At 44.1% G+C, this 18,320-nt stretch overlaps 1 protein-coding gene across 3 annotated transcripts in view; it reads right to left on the reverse strand.

Moving 5' to 3' along the window:
• The window catches only part of SEC22C (SEC22 homolog C, vesicle trafficking protein), a 117,858-nt gene that overhangs the window by 94,674 nt on the left and 4,864 nt on the right, over positions 1–18,320 (reverse strand). For all 3 annotated transcript variants that reach the window (XM_075922894.1, XM_075922892.1, XM_075922893.1), the window contains exons 2-4: positions 11,229–11,438; positions 8,007–8,170; positions 4,500–4,679 (exon numbers count right to left, since the gene is read on the reverse strand). In XM_075922894.1, coding sequence (XP_075779009.1) covers positions 4,500–4,679; positions 8,007–8,170; positions 11,229–11,410 — 526 coding nt within the window. In that variant the 5' untranslated portion in view covers positions 11,411–11,438. The remainder of the gene's footprint in view (positions 1–4,499; positions 4,680–8,006; positions 8,171–11,228; positions 11,439–18,320) is intronic.

Raw genomic sequence — 18,320 nt, forward strand, 5'->3', positions numbered from 1 at the left:
CACATCAACTATTTATAATCTTTTCTAAAGGCCAGGTTTTTCAGAACTTCACCTGCTATATAGCCACCATCTTGAAGTTAAACTTTCCAGTGAGATGATGGGACCACACTGACCAAGGGAACAGTGTTACCATCTTGATAGCACGAATGGGGTTCAGGCATTGTTCTTTAGCATGGTGCAAAAGATTCAGTATGTCGGACTGAACGGCTAGACTACATTCGCCTTTCCTACATTAGAAATGGGGAGTCAGAGGAACTGGTTACAGCACAGTTACAAAGTATTGATAGGAACTAACCAGCTCCCTGTGACAAGTAGTTTGGGCAATACAGGTTTTTAGCAGTATACGAAGGTCCTGTCTATACTATATCTTTCAGCATTACTGAAATCAGATCTGCTGGCTGCGTGTTGTACTCAAATTTCCTGATGAGTATAGTTTAATTTCCTTCTAAGATAGGACAACAAAATCTCAGAGCAGTAGAATGGGATTCAGCCACTACTTTTCTTAATGAAAGAAAATGAAAGACTGAGGGTACATCTAGACTGCAGAGTTTTTCCGGGAATCCCAGAAAAGCTCTGCCGCATCCAAGGAATACATCTGCTTTTCTGAGAAAAAAAAAATCGGAAAAGCAGACGTGTTTTTTCGGCATCCCTGTAAACCTTGTTCTACGAGGAAGAAGGGATGTTCTGAAAAAAGCTTTTTTCCTGACATTTGGCCCAGTGTAGACAGGCCAAATATTGGGAAAACCTCTTTCGGAAGAAACGCAGAAAATGATATGCAAATTACAGTTTGCAAGTTGTATATCTTTTTCTGACTTTTCTTTGTAGCCTAGAGACAGCCTGAGAGAAAAAAGCCAGAAAAGTCAAGCCAAGCAGAGGTAGAGAGATGAGGCTGAAAATGGTTTTTACAATAAGAATGAAACAACATACCTAAGTATCTGGGTTAAACTACTGGGGGGGTGGTTGAGTCAGACACGCAATCCCAGATGGAAAAATGGAAGAAACTGAATACAGAGGTTATGAGAACTGAATATTTAGTTCTGATCATTTGTCTAGTTTGGAAATATTTACTGGTCCTGAAAGCATCTGTACTAGTCCAAAGTATTTCTAAGCCTGGCAAGTCACGAGTAGGTCCCTACCAAATTCACAGTCCATTTTGGTCAATTTCACATTGATAGGATTTTTAAAATCCTAAATGTCATGATTTCAGCTATATCATTCTGAAATGTCATGGTGTTGTAATAGTAGGGGTCCTGACCCTCAAAGCAGTGCACAGGGTTGTAAAGTTATCATAGAGGAGGTTTCAGTTCTGCTACCTTTACTTCTGCCTGCTCCTGGCAAAGCACAGCTTTCAGAGCTGGGCAGTTAGGGTATGTCTACACTACAAAGTTAATTCGAACTAACTTTGATAGGCGCTACACACGCAAGCCGCTAGTTCGAACTTAATTCAAACTAGCGGAGCGCTTAATTCGAACTAGGTAAACCTCATTCCACGAGGACTAATGCCTAGTTTGAATTAACTAGTTCGAATTAAGGGCTGTGTAGCCACTTAATTCAAACTAGTGGGAGGCTAGCCCTCCCCAGCTTTCCCTGGTGGCCACTCTGGGCACCACCAGGGAAACTCTTCTGCCCCACTCCCGGAGCCCTTAAAGGGGCACAGGCTGGCTACGGTGCCCGTGACAGGTGCAAGCCTGCTAGCACCCAGCCAGCAGACCCTGCACCTGGCACGGCATGAGCCAGCCAGCCGCTGCCACCCAGCCCTCCGCCTCTTCCCAGGACCAGGCTGGCGGCTCCCGGGAGCCTGCCCGGGGCCGCAAGAGGCGGGCGCCCGCCTGGTCTAGTGCAGACAGCGTGGACCTCATCAACGACCTTCGCTCTAGGCACAGGAAAGTGGCCATCTAGGGCAGGATGGCTGCCAGCCTGGCCACCCAGGAGCAGGTTTGCATGAAAATCAAGGTGGTCCACTGAGACCCCCGACCCTGAGCTTAGAATGGCCGTACTGGGTCAGACCAAAGGTCCATCTAGCCCAGTAGCCTGTCTGCCGACAGCGGCCAACACTAGGTACCCTGGAGGGGATGGACCGAAGACAATGACCAAGCCATTTGTCTCGTGCCATCCATCTCCAGCCTTCCACAAACACACGCCAGGGACACCATTTCTACCCCCTGGCTAATAGCACTCCATGGACCCAACCTCCATGACCTTATCTCACTTATCTTTAAACTCTGTTAGAATTCTAGCCTTCACAGCCTCCTGCAGCAAGGAGTTCCACAGGTTGACTATTGGCTTTGTGAAGAAGAACTTTCTGTTAGTTTGAAGTCTGCTACCCATTCATTTCATTTGGTGTCCTCTAGTCCTTCTATTATGGGAACTAATGAAGAACTTTTCTTTATGCACCCTCTCCACACCACTCATGCTTTTATAAACCTCATATCCCACCTCAGCCTCCTCTTTTCTAAGCTGAGAAGTCCCAGTCTCTTTAGCCTCTCTTCATATGGGACCTGTTCCAAACCCCTGATCATATTAGCTGCCCTCCCCTCTCCTACCCTCTCTCTTCCCCTCTCCCACCTCCTTTTCCCAGTCTCCCCGAGTTTTGTTCAATAAAGAGAGTTTCTATTTTTGAACACACGTGTCCTTTAATTTGTACATCAGGAAGGGGGGGCTAAGGAGGGGTAAGTGGAAGGAGGTGAGGGAGGAATGGGGTATGAGCCCCCGATGGGGAGGACTGGGCTGGCTCTGCAGGCTCCTCGGGGTGGAAGCTCTCCTGAAGCCCCTCGATTGACCCCCCCCCCCCCCCCCCGGATGGCAGCCTGCAGCAAGTGCAGCCGGGCTGATGGCCGAGTGCTGTGATGTGCCAAGTGTGGGCACTCAGGGCACTCCAAGCCAGGACTGCTTTGCTGTCCCTCATCGAGTTAGACAAGCGAGCGGGAAAACCTGAGAACTGTGTGTCCGGGGTGGGGGTCCGGTCCCTTTAAGCACAGCCCTCGGCTATCCTGAGACAGCAGCTCCACGCTCTAAGTCCTAATCTGCTGCCCTGCCGGCACTGCTTCTGGCCAGCCTTAACCCCGGGTTCAGGGTCCACTCAATGTGGACATGCTAGTTCGAATTAGCAAAATGCTAATTTGAACTAGTTTTTAGGTCTAGATGCACTAGTTCGAATTAGCTTATTTCAAATTAACTAATTTGAATTAAGTTAGTTCGAATTAGTGCTGTAGTGTAGACATACCCTTAGAGAGCAATGGCTGCTGGCTGGGATCAAAGCTCTGAAGGCAGAGTTGCCTGCAGCAGTGGAGAAGTAAGGACAGCATGGTACAGTACTGCCACTCTCACTTCTGCGCTACTGGCTGCAGAACTGGGCACCTGGCCCCTGTCCGGCTGCCCAGCTCTGAAGGCAGAAGTAAGGGCAGCAATACCCTAAAACCTCTAAAATAGCCTTGTGAGCCCTGGCAACTCCCTTTTGGGTGAAAACAAGAATTTAAGGAATGCTGGTCACCCCGGTAGGGCCCCAGTCATGGGATACTGTCCCGTAAAGTGCAATTCTGAAAACTGATTAGTAACATATCTTGCCAAACAAATCAAAAACGCCCTACAGATTCACCCTGAAACAGGCAAGTCAAGTTGTATTCTGAGCTGCCCATCCCCAACAATAAGACTGTACATCTGGAATTTGATTTTGTTGGAGATTCATAAGCCACAAAAAAAAATATGGTTCCCTGACATTAATGCTGCCATGAGATAACATGATTAAATAATAGTCATGTTTTATTCAGTAAATTAAGCAGTGATGACTAGATACAAAAGGGGAACAGACTTAAGTAATGTGCCATTTTTACATCAATTCTGCATATAATACAATACTTTAAAATGTGTCACTTTGTTTCAACTAACATTGTACAACAAACACTAAGTGAAACCTCTCAATGTGCTGTTTATGCAGATGTTTATTATAACTGTAGGAGAGCATTAATTCTGGTTTTTATGTACAGCAAGGTAAGCTGTTATCTTCCCTCATCCCCAATAGCCAGAAAAATGAGATGTACCATGAAACAATTCAAGATGGATTCATAAGTGAGACATCACCCATAGTCTCAGAGAGATTTATTCTTTGGATCATTTTCTTCCTTGAGATAAATAAGTCCTCTAGGCTGGAAGTATATTTTGGGTCTTTGTTTATGGAACACATGACATAAATGAAGCTCTCTCAAAGAAAACTAAAGCCTCAACTTGCTTAAATGAAGGGAAATGTGCAATTTGTGATTCCAGTTATAACCAACTTCCACAGAGAAAATTATTTATGGTTAAAGATTAACACAAGAGTTTATGTTCTTTTCATCATGATGAAAAAACTAACCTTGAACAAGAACTATTTGTCTGAGATTATATATATTTACTTGGGTTTTTCATTTCAGAGAAAACAACTGGGATTTTTAACTGTTTGTTGTTAAGTTAAATGTAGTTATCAGAAGAAACCTGTATTAAAACTCTGCATAGCAATAACTTACCGGACCCCACGTGCACTTCTATGTGCCCGTTAATCATCCCATTCATCAGCTCTGTATCCTCTAGTTTCAGAAGCACAGGAGGATGGAACTTCAGGTCTTCCTGAATTTTCTCCAAGTTGTTCTTCATTTGAGAGCAGCTTGTGTAGTTGAAATGGTATTTCACTTTCTGAATTACATTATCTAAAAGAGAGTATAAGAAATATTTTAACTAAAACATTGAATTGTTAATGAGCTAACTGATATGCTGAACCATCCTATCCCATTTTTTTAACCTTAATTGTATCATATCTCAAATTTTATTCTTTATTTGTTGGGTTAAATACTTTGTTGTGTAAAATATGTATCACTTCTGAATTCTGTAACACCACATAAGCATATGTGGGGTAGGGTATGTGTAACACACAGCTTTACACTGCACAGTACAGGTTGGACCTCCCTGATCCCGCATGCTCGGGACCTAACTGATCCCGAATGAGAAAGTTTTCCAGACCAGGGGAGGTCAATTCCCTCCTTCTGCTACTGGAACTCTGAGTTCTCCCGAGGTCCGTCATCAGACCTAATGGTACTCGCTTGCCTCCAGGCCGGCTCACAGCTGCGCTGGCCAGTCCTTGCCACTGCAGCTCTGCTGCTCCGGGACCATCAGGCTCTGCTCACCCCAGGACTGCTGCAGTTCCAATGCCCAGGGATTGCCGGGACTCCGCTGTCCCAGGGCTGCTGCGGTTCTGCAGCCCCAGGACCACTGGGGCTGCTGTGGCTCTTGGGCACCAAAACTGCCACAGCTCCAGGGTGCCAGGGCTGCTGCGGCTCTGGGTCCACCAAGGCTCTTTTCCCCAGGGCTCCTGGGCCCCGTTATCCAAGGGCCACTGCAGCTTCCCAGCTCCAGGGCAGCCATGGCTTGGGGCTGCCATGGCAGCCATAGCTCCGCTCCCTAGGCCCGCCGGGGCACTACTGCCCCAAAGCCACTAGGGCTGCTGCGGCCAACCCCATGGCCACACAGCCCTCTGGTCCAGCAATATCCATGGTCTGCTGGCCCTTGGATGTTGCCAGACCAAATAGACCAGACAAGAGAGGTTTAACCTGTAGTTGGGACCTAACCAAGGTTTAAAAAGGTCTATATCACAAGGAAGTCTGTTATGTCCTATCTACTCTGCAAGACAGAATTATGTTTTAAACAGTGCCAGGGGCTTTTGTTTTACAGTGCCAGAAGGGACCTACAATTCAAACTGGTAGCAGCAACAGCTTCCCTCACCATGCTGCACAGAGATTTTCCAGAGGCTATGATTCAGACAAGTTATAACATCTAACAGGGGTCTCATAGAAAAACACCCCTCTTCACAGGTTTGAGTCAAGTTGCAGAGCACTAAAGCTATAACCAAATATCATCTCAGTAACAATCACCCACATCTCCAGAGTCCAAGCTCCCCATTATGGATATTGCTCACTGTTCTTTAGCCTAGCTTATTTGCTTATATCTAAGCTTTGACAGATGGAGGTTTCATTATATTACTTTTTATAGTAATCATGAGTAATGAAGCAAATGAAATGCAGAAGTGTATTTAGAAAGATCTGGTTTTTTAAGTCAAGCAAAAAAAATCTTTAAGTTAAATATATTCAGTGCAACTTAGATCTAGGAGAATGCACAAAAGACTATACAACAGTATCAGAGGAGGGGGAAACAAGATACTAAAATGAAAAGTGCAAGGAACCTACACTTTTGTTTTCTTAGTACATGGCCAATAGGTGATTAAAATAAGCTAGAAATCCCTAGCCAAAATACAGAGCAAAATGCAAGAAATCCCTAGCCAAAATACAGAGCAAAATGCAAAATTTCAACACAGCTTTATGAGGAAATTAGAATGTGGCTGGCAGTCAGTTCATTCACAATGCAAGAACTGCTGCATACTGTCTTTTCCCTAAAATAAGTCTCTTCTAAGCAGGATCTGAACTCTCTTGTTCAGAGCTGACTGCTAGTGTATTAACCCACTGCACCACATCACCCTTCACAGGGTATAAACATCTCACTAATGAACTAATCCTACAGAGGTTGTCATGTATGTGATGTTCATATGGGGCTGTAGCGGGTAGGTGAAAAATAAGTGTGTATGTCAGGAATCACAGGTGAGCAAGGACACCCTATATGATCACAAAGTTCTACAGGAACCTAAGCTATGTGGGAAGTGAAATGGCCTTTCACACTGACCTGCCTCATCTCACTGTTTTCTATGCCCATCTTGTCTCCTCTGTCCCATCTTATACTTCGATTGTAAACTTTTTGGGGCAGAGTCTGTCTTTTTTTATGTCTTTGTACTGTACTTCGCACAATGCGGCCCAGGTCTATGATGAGGACTCCTGGAAATACCACAATAATAATCTACTCTTTCATATTACTATTTGAATGTTTTTCCTACACTGTTCTCCTGCCACACAAAGCCACCTCGTATGATTAGGAATTAACACAGCTCCTTATCGTTACCAACCTGTCTATTAGTTTAATTACTCACCAGAAATATAGGCACTCCCCAAATTACTGCATATACAAACAAAACCTCCCTGCCTCAGGCCACAGGTGATGTCGTAATATTTTATGGGGCACTAAGCAGTACTATTAAACTACTGCCCCTATGCCCAATTAACAGTATATACCCAGGGTTGGCAAATGCCCATTAAAGGACTTCATTACCACTTGAATAGCTCTTTTACAGGTTCAATGTTCTGCTAATAGGTTTGTCGGGCTTTTTCACTTTTAAGAAGCAGAGCCACAGAACAGGATTGGAAGAGGTGGTTGGACATTAAGACCCAATAATGCCTCAAATTTTCTGATGCCCTACACAGTTGCATATTGTGTGTATGGGTAAAGATGGCCCTGGTCTCAGGGGAGCAGGCAAGAGACACAGGTGATGGTGAGCACCGCAGGCGCTGGCCAGAGGACTCTGGAGAAGCAGGAAGCAGTCATGCAGCCAGTGGCTGGAGAGCAGCAGCACTTTGAAGGAGAAACCCTGCTCATTAGGAGTCCGCCAGCTCACACTTGCATCACACACCACCTCCTGGTGAGCAGGACCTAGATGAAGCCTGCTCGGGGGTGGGGAGAGACCAGTGGCATGAGTGGGGAATGGGCTTACTGCAGTAGCCTGAACAGAGTCTGCATGGGATAGCAGCCTGGGGATGTCCAGAAATCCCTTTCAGAATCTCCACCTACCCCCCCGCCCCCCCATCCTCCTCTAATAAAACCTACCTTTCCTCAAGCATCAGCATTCAAGGTTAAGTTTAAAAAAAAAAAAAAGCCAAAAAAAAAAAAAAACCCCACACATTTTCTAGTATTTTCCATTGCAAATATACAGTATTTCAGCTACATTACAAGCTAAACATGCTTTTATGGGCTAGCCTAGGAACCTAACTACCATTTATAACATTGTTTCTATAGGAACTTTTGGAACATAACCCATTTGTAAGTTGCAGACTTCCTGTACGATGTTCTGAACAAAAGATTCTGACAGTAAATTTACAAACCAAATTCAAGAAAAGTATAGGGTCTGGTAGCCAAGCTTGTGCTCGTAGTGTCATATGAAGCAGAAAATTTCCAGTGCAGCTCCTCCAAGAAGCAAAATGCCATGACGGTTGGGTAACTGCTGGAGCAGATACCCATGCAGGCGATGTCCCCAGAAGAATGAAAACTGAAAAGAAAACATCCATTTAAATCACAATAAAGAGGTAGAAGAGTTACGCTGGACATAACAGACTGTACAGTCTGTTTAAAATATTTTTATCTTGGCTGCATTAGTTGGGAAAGAGTAATGAAGAAAATAGGGATGTAAGCAACTACTCGAGTCACTACTCGACTAGTCGCTTCCCTCCCTCCGCCCTTGCTGCTGGCGGTTCTTACTATATTTAAGAAGCAGAGCTGCAGTGGTCCCGGAAGCAGCACAAGTCAGAACTGCTCAGTCCCGACTCGCGTCGCCCTGGGAGCTAGCCCCGAAATTCCAGCAACTACTCTATTAGCTTACTAACCGCAATTTAACATCCCTAGAAGAAAAACAACATCTGTTTTTCATCCCAGTTGTACTTGTGATTAAAATGCCAATCTCTGTATTAGCCATTTATTTTAAGCCATTATCACCCATACCAGTTTACGATCCCTTCCCTACAAAGGGTACTAGACCTAAAGCTATCACACTGATAATGCTGCAGATTATATACAACATGAAATTCATGCCTTATAACACCGGCTTTGAAGGAAAACCAATTCAAACTCAAATCTTTCTTCTCTCAAATTCATTCAATCTAAATTTATAGCCTCTCTCCATGCCACAAAAATTAATTATACACATATACTGTAATACTTATGGCACAGGTCTCCGATAACTAGGGATGTGAAAGGTTAACTGGTTAATTGACGGGGGCTGGACCTAGGGATGTGAAGGACTAGTCGACTATCCGATACGCAAATGCTTATGGGATAGTCGACTAGTAGCTTCCCCCTCTTGTTGTCTATCTGATAGTGGGGGGGAAAGGGAGAGTATTTCACAGAGGCAGCGCTGCTTGAAGCCTGGGTCCAGACCCCAGGCTCCAAGTACCGCTGCTGCTTTAGGCCAGCTGGCGTGTCCCTGGCTGCACACGGCAGCACCACGTGGAACCCGGTATCAGCTGGAGACTCCCCCACTAACTCCAGGCTCTGTGCGCCACTGCTGCTTATCAATTAAAGCTATGCTTCTTCTAGCAATGGAAGCAGATGTTAGTGTATGGATTTCAGACAATAAGTCGCAGCACATGAAACAGGAAAGTATTTGCCAGTTTAAAGGGGAAAAAAAAAATCAGTTCTTCAAACTCCTGTCTAGAATACCTAAGACCCAACAATCTACAATTTAAGTTTCGTGAGGCAATATTTCTTGCACTTGGCAGGGGAATTTTTGTTGTTCCTCAGGTCTTATTAAACTGCTACGTATTTAACTGTAGCCCATGTGCGTGTTGTGGCATATTTACCTGGAAAGGTTATGGGATTCCATTGGTAGGAGTCTCACCAATTCTACACAAGAGGAAACTTCAGATGTGTCTAAGAAAGTTGTGTGAAGCTTCCAATACAAAAAATCTTCTGTTGTAAGTATGAGCCAAATGGACCTGTTCAGAGTGTGATTTCTTATCCTATTTTACGCACATTTATGCGTAAAATAACTGGCACTATTTTTTAGAAGTGTATTTTCAACATGCAACTCTTGCCATGTTAAGTAGGAACTGCAAGCTGTTGTACAAGTGACAATACTAGATAATCACTGGTCCCATCCAAAAATGTTGGTAGCAATTTAAAATTCAGACACATGGGCTGTGTCTAGACTACATCCCTCTTTCGATAGAGGGATGTAAATTAGACACATCGAAATTGCAAATGAAGTGAGGATTTAAATATCTTGCACTTCATTTGCATAATCGAGCCATGGAACTCTTTTGAAAAAGTTCCATTTCAAAAGTAAAACCGCAGTCTAGACGTGGTTCTTTCGAAAATAGCAGTACCTGAAAGATCCTGTACCTTTCCAGATAAATATGCCACAACACTCATTCTTCACTCAGAGTACAGGATCTTTCAAAAAAGCCTGCCGTTTTCAAAAGAACCGTGTCTAGACCGTGATTTTACTTTCGATATGGTGTTTTTTCAAAATAGCACCAGGGTACGATTATGCAAATGAAGCATGGGGTATTTAAATCCCCGCTTCACTTGCAATTTCAACGTGTCTAATTTACATCCCTCTGTTGAAAGAGGGATGTAGTATAGAAACAGCGATGGAGTTGGATTTTCAGAAGTTCCTAAAGGAGATGAGCACACAAAGATTGCTCCAGTGAGGGAAGTGTGATGAAAAAAGAAATATAGATTGTTATGTAAACTAAGAAAACATATGGGCTGCAGAACAGGGACAAGCCATTTTGTAATATGTGGTCGTGAGGAGGATCCTTGACATTTTATTTCTCAGATGTGGGCATTTACCAGTCCGGATGGTTCACATGGGTCAGACCCAAAGAAGGGGGCTTCCTCCCCCACCACCTTGAGTTCTATCCTATATAGAAACCAAAACAGCCATCAGATGCTATCTTTCATTCATGAATGACCTGGGTTGGTTCTTAAGCCTATTTAAAAAGTAGCTTCCCATGATTCAATGGGAAGTGAAATTTGATTATCAACAGGCCTGAGTCGTCTGCAGACCAAGCTAAGTGGAATGAGGGGAGGTTAAAAAAAAAAACTGAAGAGCCTTTAAAACCACTTAAATTAGATTTTAAAGAGTATACTGCGGTAAGGATTATTTTATTACAATATCGTTGTCTTGACAAGATTACCTTTTTAAATGTACAATTTAAAAGTAATACAAATGACATGACTGCGTATAAGGAATTTGAGATTAGAGAAACGCATCTCGCTGTTATAGTGACAGCTGTTTTAGAAATGCTTTAGACAGAATTTCATTCTCCTAAAGAAGAGAGAAACACAAACATGAAGAGGGAGGAGAGAAGAGATGCCATTTGGAAACAAAAAGACAGGTGGAAATTAGTAGTAAAGTTTATATTACATGATCATTTTCAAACACTCATTTTTCACATAATGCTGGAAGTTTGTGTTATGTCTGGAGCACATGTTCAATGTGCAATTCTATCATTAGATGTAAAACACACAGAGGGTAGCCAATCATTAAGGTCCCAGCAAGATAAATAATTCTGTCAAATTAAGATCAAATGAACTTGGCAACTTACTGTATGCTGAAGCCTCGTCCTGTTGCTGTGCCTCTATCAGGATACTGTGCCAGAATTAAGGATAATGCCTTCAGTCTCTTCCTGCATTCCAGAAAGTCCTTGTTGAGATGAAAATCCGTGGAGGCTGAAAGTGGCAGTCCGTCCCTCACCCTCACCACACAGGCAAAAAGGATCATGGACATCCTCCACAAGAGTATTCATGAGGACAACCTGGAAATAAATGTATTAAATTGAGATTGCATTCATTTACATAATAACCTACTATACAAGAATGTACTCTGTGTCGAAGCACAGTTTTAACTGCTTCTCAACAATACTTCCTGTACTGCCATCATCTTTTAAAGATGACCTGAAAATCATAGGGTTTTTTTTCCTTTTTTAAAACTGGAACTGTCCTTTTTTCTACTTCTTGCTGACATACAATAGCCCTTCACCCTAAAAGAATTCACCAGTTTCTGCCCAATGGATTTTCACTTTGAAAATCTTTTCCACTACTCCTGATATTTCTAAAGACAAAAATTGCCCTTGGACACCTATTTTCACTAGTCCTCCACTCAGTCATCGAGGGGTGTATCTACATCACAAACGATGGTGAGATTGCAGCCCAAGCAGACATAGCCAAGTCAGCTTTAGGGTACATCTATCCTGCAGTGTTTTTCCAGAATAACAGCCATTATTCCAGAAAAATCAATATTAGCATCCTCGCAGCAACTGTGTTATTTCAATAAAAGTCGAAATAACAGAGGGCTTTTTCCGACAGCAGTAAACCTCATTCTACAAGGAACAAGGGATTTTCGGAAAAAGGTTTTTCGGAAAAAGGAGTGTGTGGACACGGAAGAAGGAATTATTTCGAAAGAGACCTCCAGGAAACAACACAGGTGCCCTGCTGGCCTCTCTGTCCACACTCATCACAACTCTATAGTTCCTGTCTCCCAGCAGCTCTTAAAGCTGCAGACACCGGGGACAGGGCCTGTGGCAGGAAGCAGGCCCTGGAGCTGCAACACACAGCATGGCTGCTGCCAGTGCCATGCATCTGGGCACCCATGTCCCAGCCACAAGCCCCACAAGAGTCTGCCTATCCCAGGGAGCATGCACAGGGCTTCCAGGAACCTGCCAGGGGATGGAAAAGGCGTGCAATATGCTGGTCTGGAGATCCTGGTCTTCCTGGAGGTAGGGGACGAGGAGGATACCCTCAAGGATTTCCACTCTAGACGGCGCAATGCCAATATATATGGCTTGATGGCCAACAGCCTGGCCATGAGGGGCCACCACAGGACTCTGGAGCAGGTCTGAAGCAAAGTGAAGGAGCTCCGGCAGGGCTATGCCAGGGCAAGGGAGTGGAGCTCTGGCTCTGGGACAGGACGCCACTCCTGTCCCTACTATGAAGAACTTCACCACATCCTGATGGGCGATGTAGCCCTGTCCCCACCTCTGGTGGTGGACTTGGGGCTGGAGATACCCGTCATCGCCCGGCCGAAGGTCCCAGCCCACGAAGGGGAGGTTGAGAAGCTGGAGGAGGAAGAAACGGCCATCACCATCACCCTGGAGCCAGTATCCCAGGGTTTGGATGTCTCCCACACACCCTCTGAGGCCAGGAAGGGATCATCAAGTGAGTGCTCTTAGCTTTTCACACACACAGGACGGGGTGGCAGGCCCTGAGGAGCTGTGGTATGATCGTCGCTCAGCTTTCTTGGCCTGGCCCTCATGCTGCGGTCCATGCACCTGGATGTACGTGCAGTGCCAGCCAGTCTGCACCACGCAGCCCGAAGACGCAGCAGCAGAGCACCCCCGGGCTCCTGCTCACAGGCCCTGGGGAGGCCAGACACACTTCAGAGGTTCTCAATGATGAGCTCAGAGTTGAGCTCACAGAGGGCCATGAAGGCAACCTGCAAAAACAACTGCAGAAACTGCAGCATTGGGCCATCATGTGCCCAGAGGCAACTCCGGCTCCATAGCAAGGTATGCTGAGGTATTCAGAAGCAGGGCAACCAGAGCAGACAGAGGAAATGCTTTGCTGTCCCTCGGAGAGGTAGGCAAGCAAGCAGAAGAAGCTGAGAAACGGCTGCCCAGGGGAGTCCCTTTAAACATGCATCTCAGACAGCCTCAGGCGGCAGCACCTGGAAGCAAATGATGACCTAATGCTCTGCCTGAACTAGTTCCAGGTGGCCTTAATGAGAGATAGTGTCCAATCAGTGTGGATGCTATCTTTCAAAATAGCACACCACTATTTCGTTGTGCTTTCTGCGTGTGGATGCTCTCTTTCGAAAAAAGCTTTCCCAGAAGATCTCTTCCAGAAAAGCTTATTCCAAAAGACGCTTGCAGTGTAGACATACCCTAATCCAGCTGGTGCGGACAACAAAGGTAGCGAGGACATGGCGGTAAGAGCTTCAGCACAGGCTAGCCACACCAGTTCAGCCTCCCAGGCATTCTAGGTACACACGTGAGTTGCTAGCCCTTTCAGGATCCACACTGCCATATCCTCACTGCTATTACCCATGCAAGCTGAATTAAGCCCATGCTGCAATCACTCCTTAATCTGCATTGCAGAAATAGCCTTACTGTTTCAGACAATTCTCAATGTAAAACATCAAGAAATAATTTTTGTCCAAAAATGTTCAGGACTTCCTTACAGACTGTATAAAAACGTAAAGAGGGGATAACCCCTATTCTTCCTTAGCAGGCCACTTAATATCCCATTGAAGCAAATTAAGTGTCAGGCTATCCCAGGTACATTCTAGAAGCACAGTAGACATGTGCCTCAAAATATATATCATGAGAATTTAGCAGCAAAAATGCTAGAAGACTAAGGCATCAACTCACACTTCATCTCAGAAACAGAGAACTCAATGGATTGTCTAAGAAAGCTTGCTGGTGAACTGATCAGCAAACTCCCATATTCCAGGTAGGGATGTTAGCGAGTAGTCAACTACCCGATAAGCACAAGCTTATTGAGTAGTCGACTGGAGTATCAACTACTTGCTTCCCCCGCCCCCTTGCTGCCTCTATAAGGGGCAGCCGGGGAAAGAACAGGAGCCAGTGCTGGGGGAAGCTGGCTTAAATCTCTGCGGTGCTACCTGCCCCACCACCCTGCCTCTATCAGAGGCAGCAGTGGGGGAATAGGGGAGGCTGCTCCGGCAGCATCCTCTGTCCGTGGGTGTCCCAGCTAGGAAGCCTTAGCTGCTGTGAACAGAGGCTGAGCTGGCAGCAGCCCCTGTTTAAGGTGGCCAGGACTGGCCACTGAGAGCCGGGACTAAGCTGTCCTAGCTCATGCTGGTCCCGGATGCTGCACCTCTGCATATTAAATATACTAAGAGCCCGGCAGCTCTTACAACTTTTAAAATGCAGAGCCACAGTGCAGGTGGCTCCTGGAGCTGGAACGAGTTGGGAGTGCTCAGTCTCAGCTTGAGCCAGCTTCCAGAGCTACCCCCACTGAAGCTCTGCAGAGCGGTCCTTATCGACTACTCGTGTAGTCGGTACAAACTGTATTGACTACACGATTAGCCAGATAACCATTTAACATCCTTAATTCCAGGAGATATGCTAGCCTAATAACATTTGTTTGCTTCAAGGCAAGTTCTTTGTACAACAGAATCACAGGACTGGAAGGGATCTCAAGAGGTCATCTAGTCCTGTCCCCTGCACTCATGATAGGATTAGTATTACCTAAACCATCCCAAACATGTATTTCTCTAACCTGTTCTTAAAAATCTTCAGTGATGGAGATTCCAAAAACCTCCCTAGGCAATTTATATCACTGCTCAAACACCCTGCCAGTTAGGGAGTGTCTCCTAACATCAAACTTAAACCATGCTTGCTGCAATTTCAGACCCTTGCTTCTTTCCCTACCCTCAGAGATTAAGAAGAATTTTTCTCCTTGCTCCTTATAACAACTTATGTACTTGAAAACTGCTATAATGTCCCCTCTGTCTCTTTTCCAATCTACCCTCATAGGTCCTGTTTTTAGACTTTTTAGTTTCTCTTTTCTGGACATTCTTCAATTTATCCACATCTTTCCTGAAATGTGACACCCAGAGCTGGACACTGAATATTCCACAATATTCAGTGCTTTTTTTGTAACAGTACTACCCGGTACGCAGTACCGGCACCTCCAGAGCTCAACAACTTTTCTCCTGGAGTACTGGCGCTTTTTTTTTTTTTAACCACAAAAAAAAGCACTGAGTCTAATCAACATGGAGCAAAATAATTACTTTTTGTCTTGCTTCCACCATTCATGCTAATACCCCAGACTGATTTGGGGTGATTTTGTTTTGCAACTATACTGTTCACTCATATTTAATTTGTGATGCATTATGTGTCCCGAATCTCTTTCTGCAGTACTTCTTCCTTATCAATGGATATTAGCATCCATGGGTGTCCAGTATCCTAGACAGGGGAATGCACAGCCTTCCCAAATGGCCAGACATGGCCCCACCCACACTCCACCCCCAGAACACCTACGGTAGGCATACCAAGGCAGAATGTTGCTGCCCCAGAGTGCCCACCCTCCCCAGTGTGCCGGGGCCAGGAAGGCTGGGGCCATGCGCCCTCCTCCCTCCCCAGTGCTCCAGGCCAGGGAGGCTGGGGCACACATGCGTGCTGGCCCGCTCCTGTGGTGGAGGGCAGAGCCCTAACAGAAGGGGTGGGGCTGTAGATGGGAAGGGGGGCTGCGTCCCCCAACCCTACTTTCACTGACCACCCATGTTAGCATTCCTAGACATAGTATGAAATCAGAACTGCATCACATAAAGTACATCTAATGCCACATTTAAACTTTTGTTTTACGGTAGGGAAAAAAAGAGGGACACAATTCAGAGAATTTTGAAATATATTCTCAAGGCAAAAATAGTTCATGGGGAGAGGTAAATAAACTCAATTAGAGTCAATATTACACTTTATAACCATGAGGTCCGGCATGCTGAACTAGCCACCTTATCAAAAAAGAGTAAGGCCCGTAATTACACATAATTCAATTTTTTTGCTGTGGTTGTGCAACTAGAGAGCCAGAGGGAGCAAATCCTCCATTCTCAGAATAGTGCTGACATTTGTGATAGGATTATATTTATCATAACTACGAAGCAAACAAAGAAAGAGCCACATGGTGTTTACATGCCATTAAAAGAGAAAAATAGCCAGCATTTGCTAAATTGAACAACACTACAAAACGGTTAGTGTTGAACTTTTAAAACGGAGAGCAAAAACATGAAGCAGTTAATGTTTCTTGGCACTATATTTCACAGCTGTGTTTAAAATAACTGATCACAAAAGAAAACTAAACCCAAAAATAATTACATTTTAGTAAGCATCTATTTAACAGTAACTCCCATTCACCTACTAAACAAGATACACAAGAGTGAAACATCACAATGACCTTTCATATCTAAGTCTTAAAAAAAAAAAGTGAACAAATATGCTCAGACTTTATCCCACTGAAAAAAAGTTTGTTGGTTCAGAAGTACAAATATTAACATTGTTAACTGTCAACTGAGATCAGTTCCTCAAAACAGCAGAGTTGTCGCATTCACTGGATGCTACTTCTAGAAGATTAAGATGAATATATCTAAAATTGTGTTTCAGATGTACATAAGATAATTAATTTATATAAATGAGGTACATCCAACACTCCTACTTATTCTTTGTAATAGAAGAGCAAAGAGACATTTAATTAAATGGAAAGGCAATACATTTAAAACCTAAAAACAATAATCCTTTTAACACAACACAGTTAACCTATACAACTCTTTGCCTCAAACTAGTTTTGCCAAGATTTTAGGATTCAAAAAGGGAATAGACATTTGTGTGGATACTGAGAACACAGATAGCCACTTTAGCTAGAATTAACTGCTTTTCATCATTTCAAAGGAACTGTGTACAACTTTTTAAAACATCTACTCATGAACAGGAGAGAGAGATTGTGTATTTTTCACTGATCTGAAGTTTTGTTAGAAGTCCAATAGAGGCTCAATTAGAGGTCACCCCTCTCCAATCTGAAAATTTACCATTTATTCCTATCCTTTGTTTCCTGTCTTTTAACCAGTTCTCAACCCAAGAAAGGACCTTCCCTCTTACCCCATAGCCATGTAATTTACACATGTAAAGTCCAATCTACACTGACAGCATTGCTAATTTCACAAACTTTATTTAAAGGGACATTTCAATAGACTAGGTGGGAACTGATTTAACAAAAAAGAAATCAAATTTTAACATGAAATACACTTGTATATCTAATAATATCCCAAAAATATGCTTTTTAGCCTAATGATCAAAGACTAATCACTGTATTGTATATGGCTGAATTAGACATTTAGGGTAGAGCTACATAGCAGCGTTATCTTGAAATAGCTGACATTATTTCGAAATAAGAGAGAGCATGTCTACACAGCAAGCCATTATTTAGAAATAATGGTGAGCTGAAGGGCTTCTTACTCGGACTGCAGAAGAGTAAAGGAAGGTCAAAGGAAGAGTATTCTTTCTTTGACTTCCTGCTCTGTAGATAGCACCACAAGCCAAGTTAAGCTATTTCAACTTAAGCTACACAATTGACACAGATCAAATTGTTTATCTTAATTCAACTTTTGCCCTGCTGTGTAGACATGCCCTTACTGAGGTATTATTGCACCCCGCTTCATGAGCAGGGCCATACCAAAATCACAGACATGAAAAATGTGTCACATACTATGAAATCGGATCTCTCCCTAGGAAATCTGGTCTTTTGCATGCTTTTCCTCTATATTATAGAGATATCAGGAGGAGACTAGCCTCTCTCAAAATGGGAGTCCTGACCCAACGGAGTTAAAAGGCTATTTTAGAGGGCTGCAATATTGCCACCCTTATTTCTGTACTGCTGTCTTCAGAGCTGAGTGGCCATAAAGTGGTGGTTGTTGGCCAGGCACCCAACTCTGCATGCAGCCAGGCAGAAGTAAGGGCGGCAATGCCTACCACACCATCCTTACTGGCAATGGCTTTGCCTTCAGTTAGGATCCCAACCAGCAGCTACTGCTCTCCAGCTTCCCAGCTCTGAAGGCAGCATCACTGCCAATAGCAGTGAAAAAATAAGGGTAGCAGCACTGTAACTTGCTGAACAACAGCTTTGCA

Source organism: Pelodiscus sinensis, chromosome 2, assembly GCF_049634645.1.
Source record: "Pelodiscus sinensis isolate JC-2024 chromosome 2, ASM4963464v1, whole genome shotgun sequence".
In the NCBI taxonomy this organism is placed as follows: Eukaryota; Metazoa; Chordata; order Testudines; family Trionychidae; genus Pelodiscus; species Pelodiscus sinensis.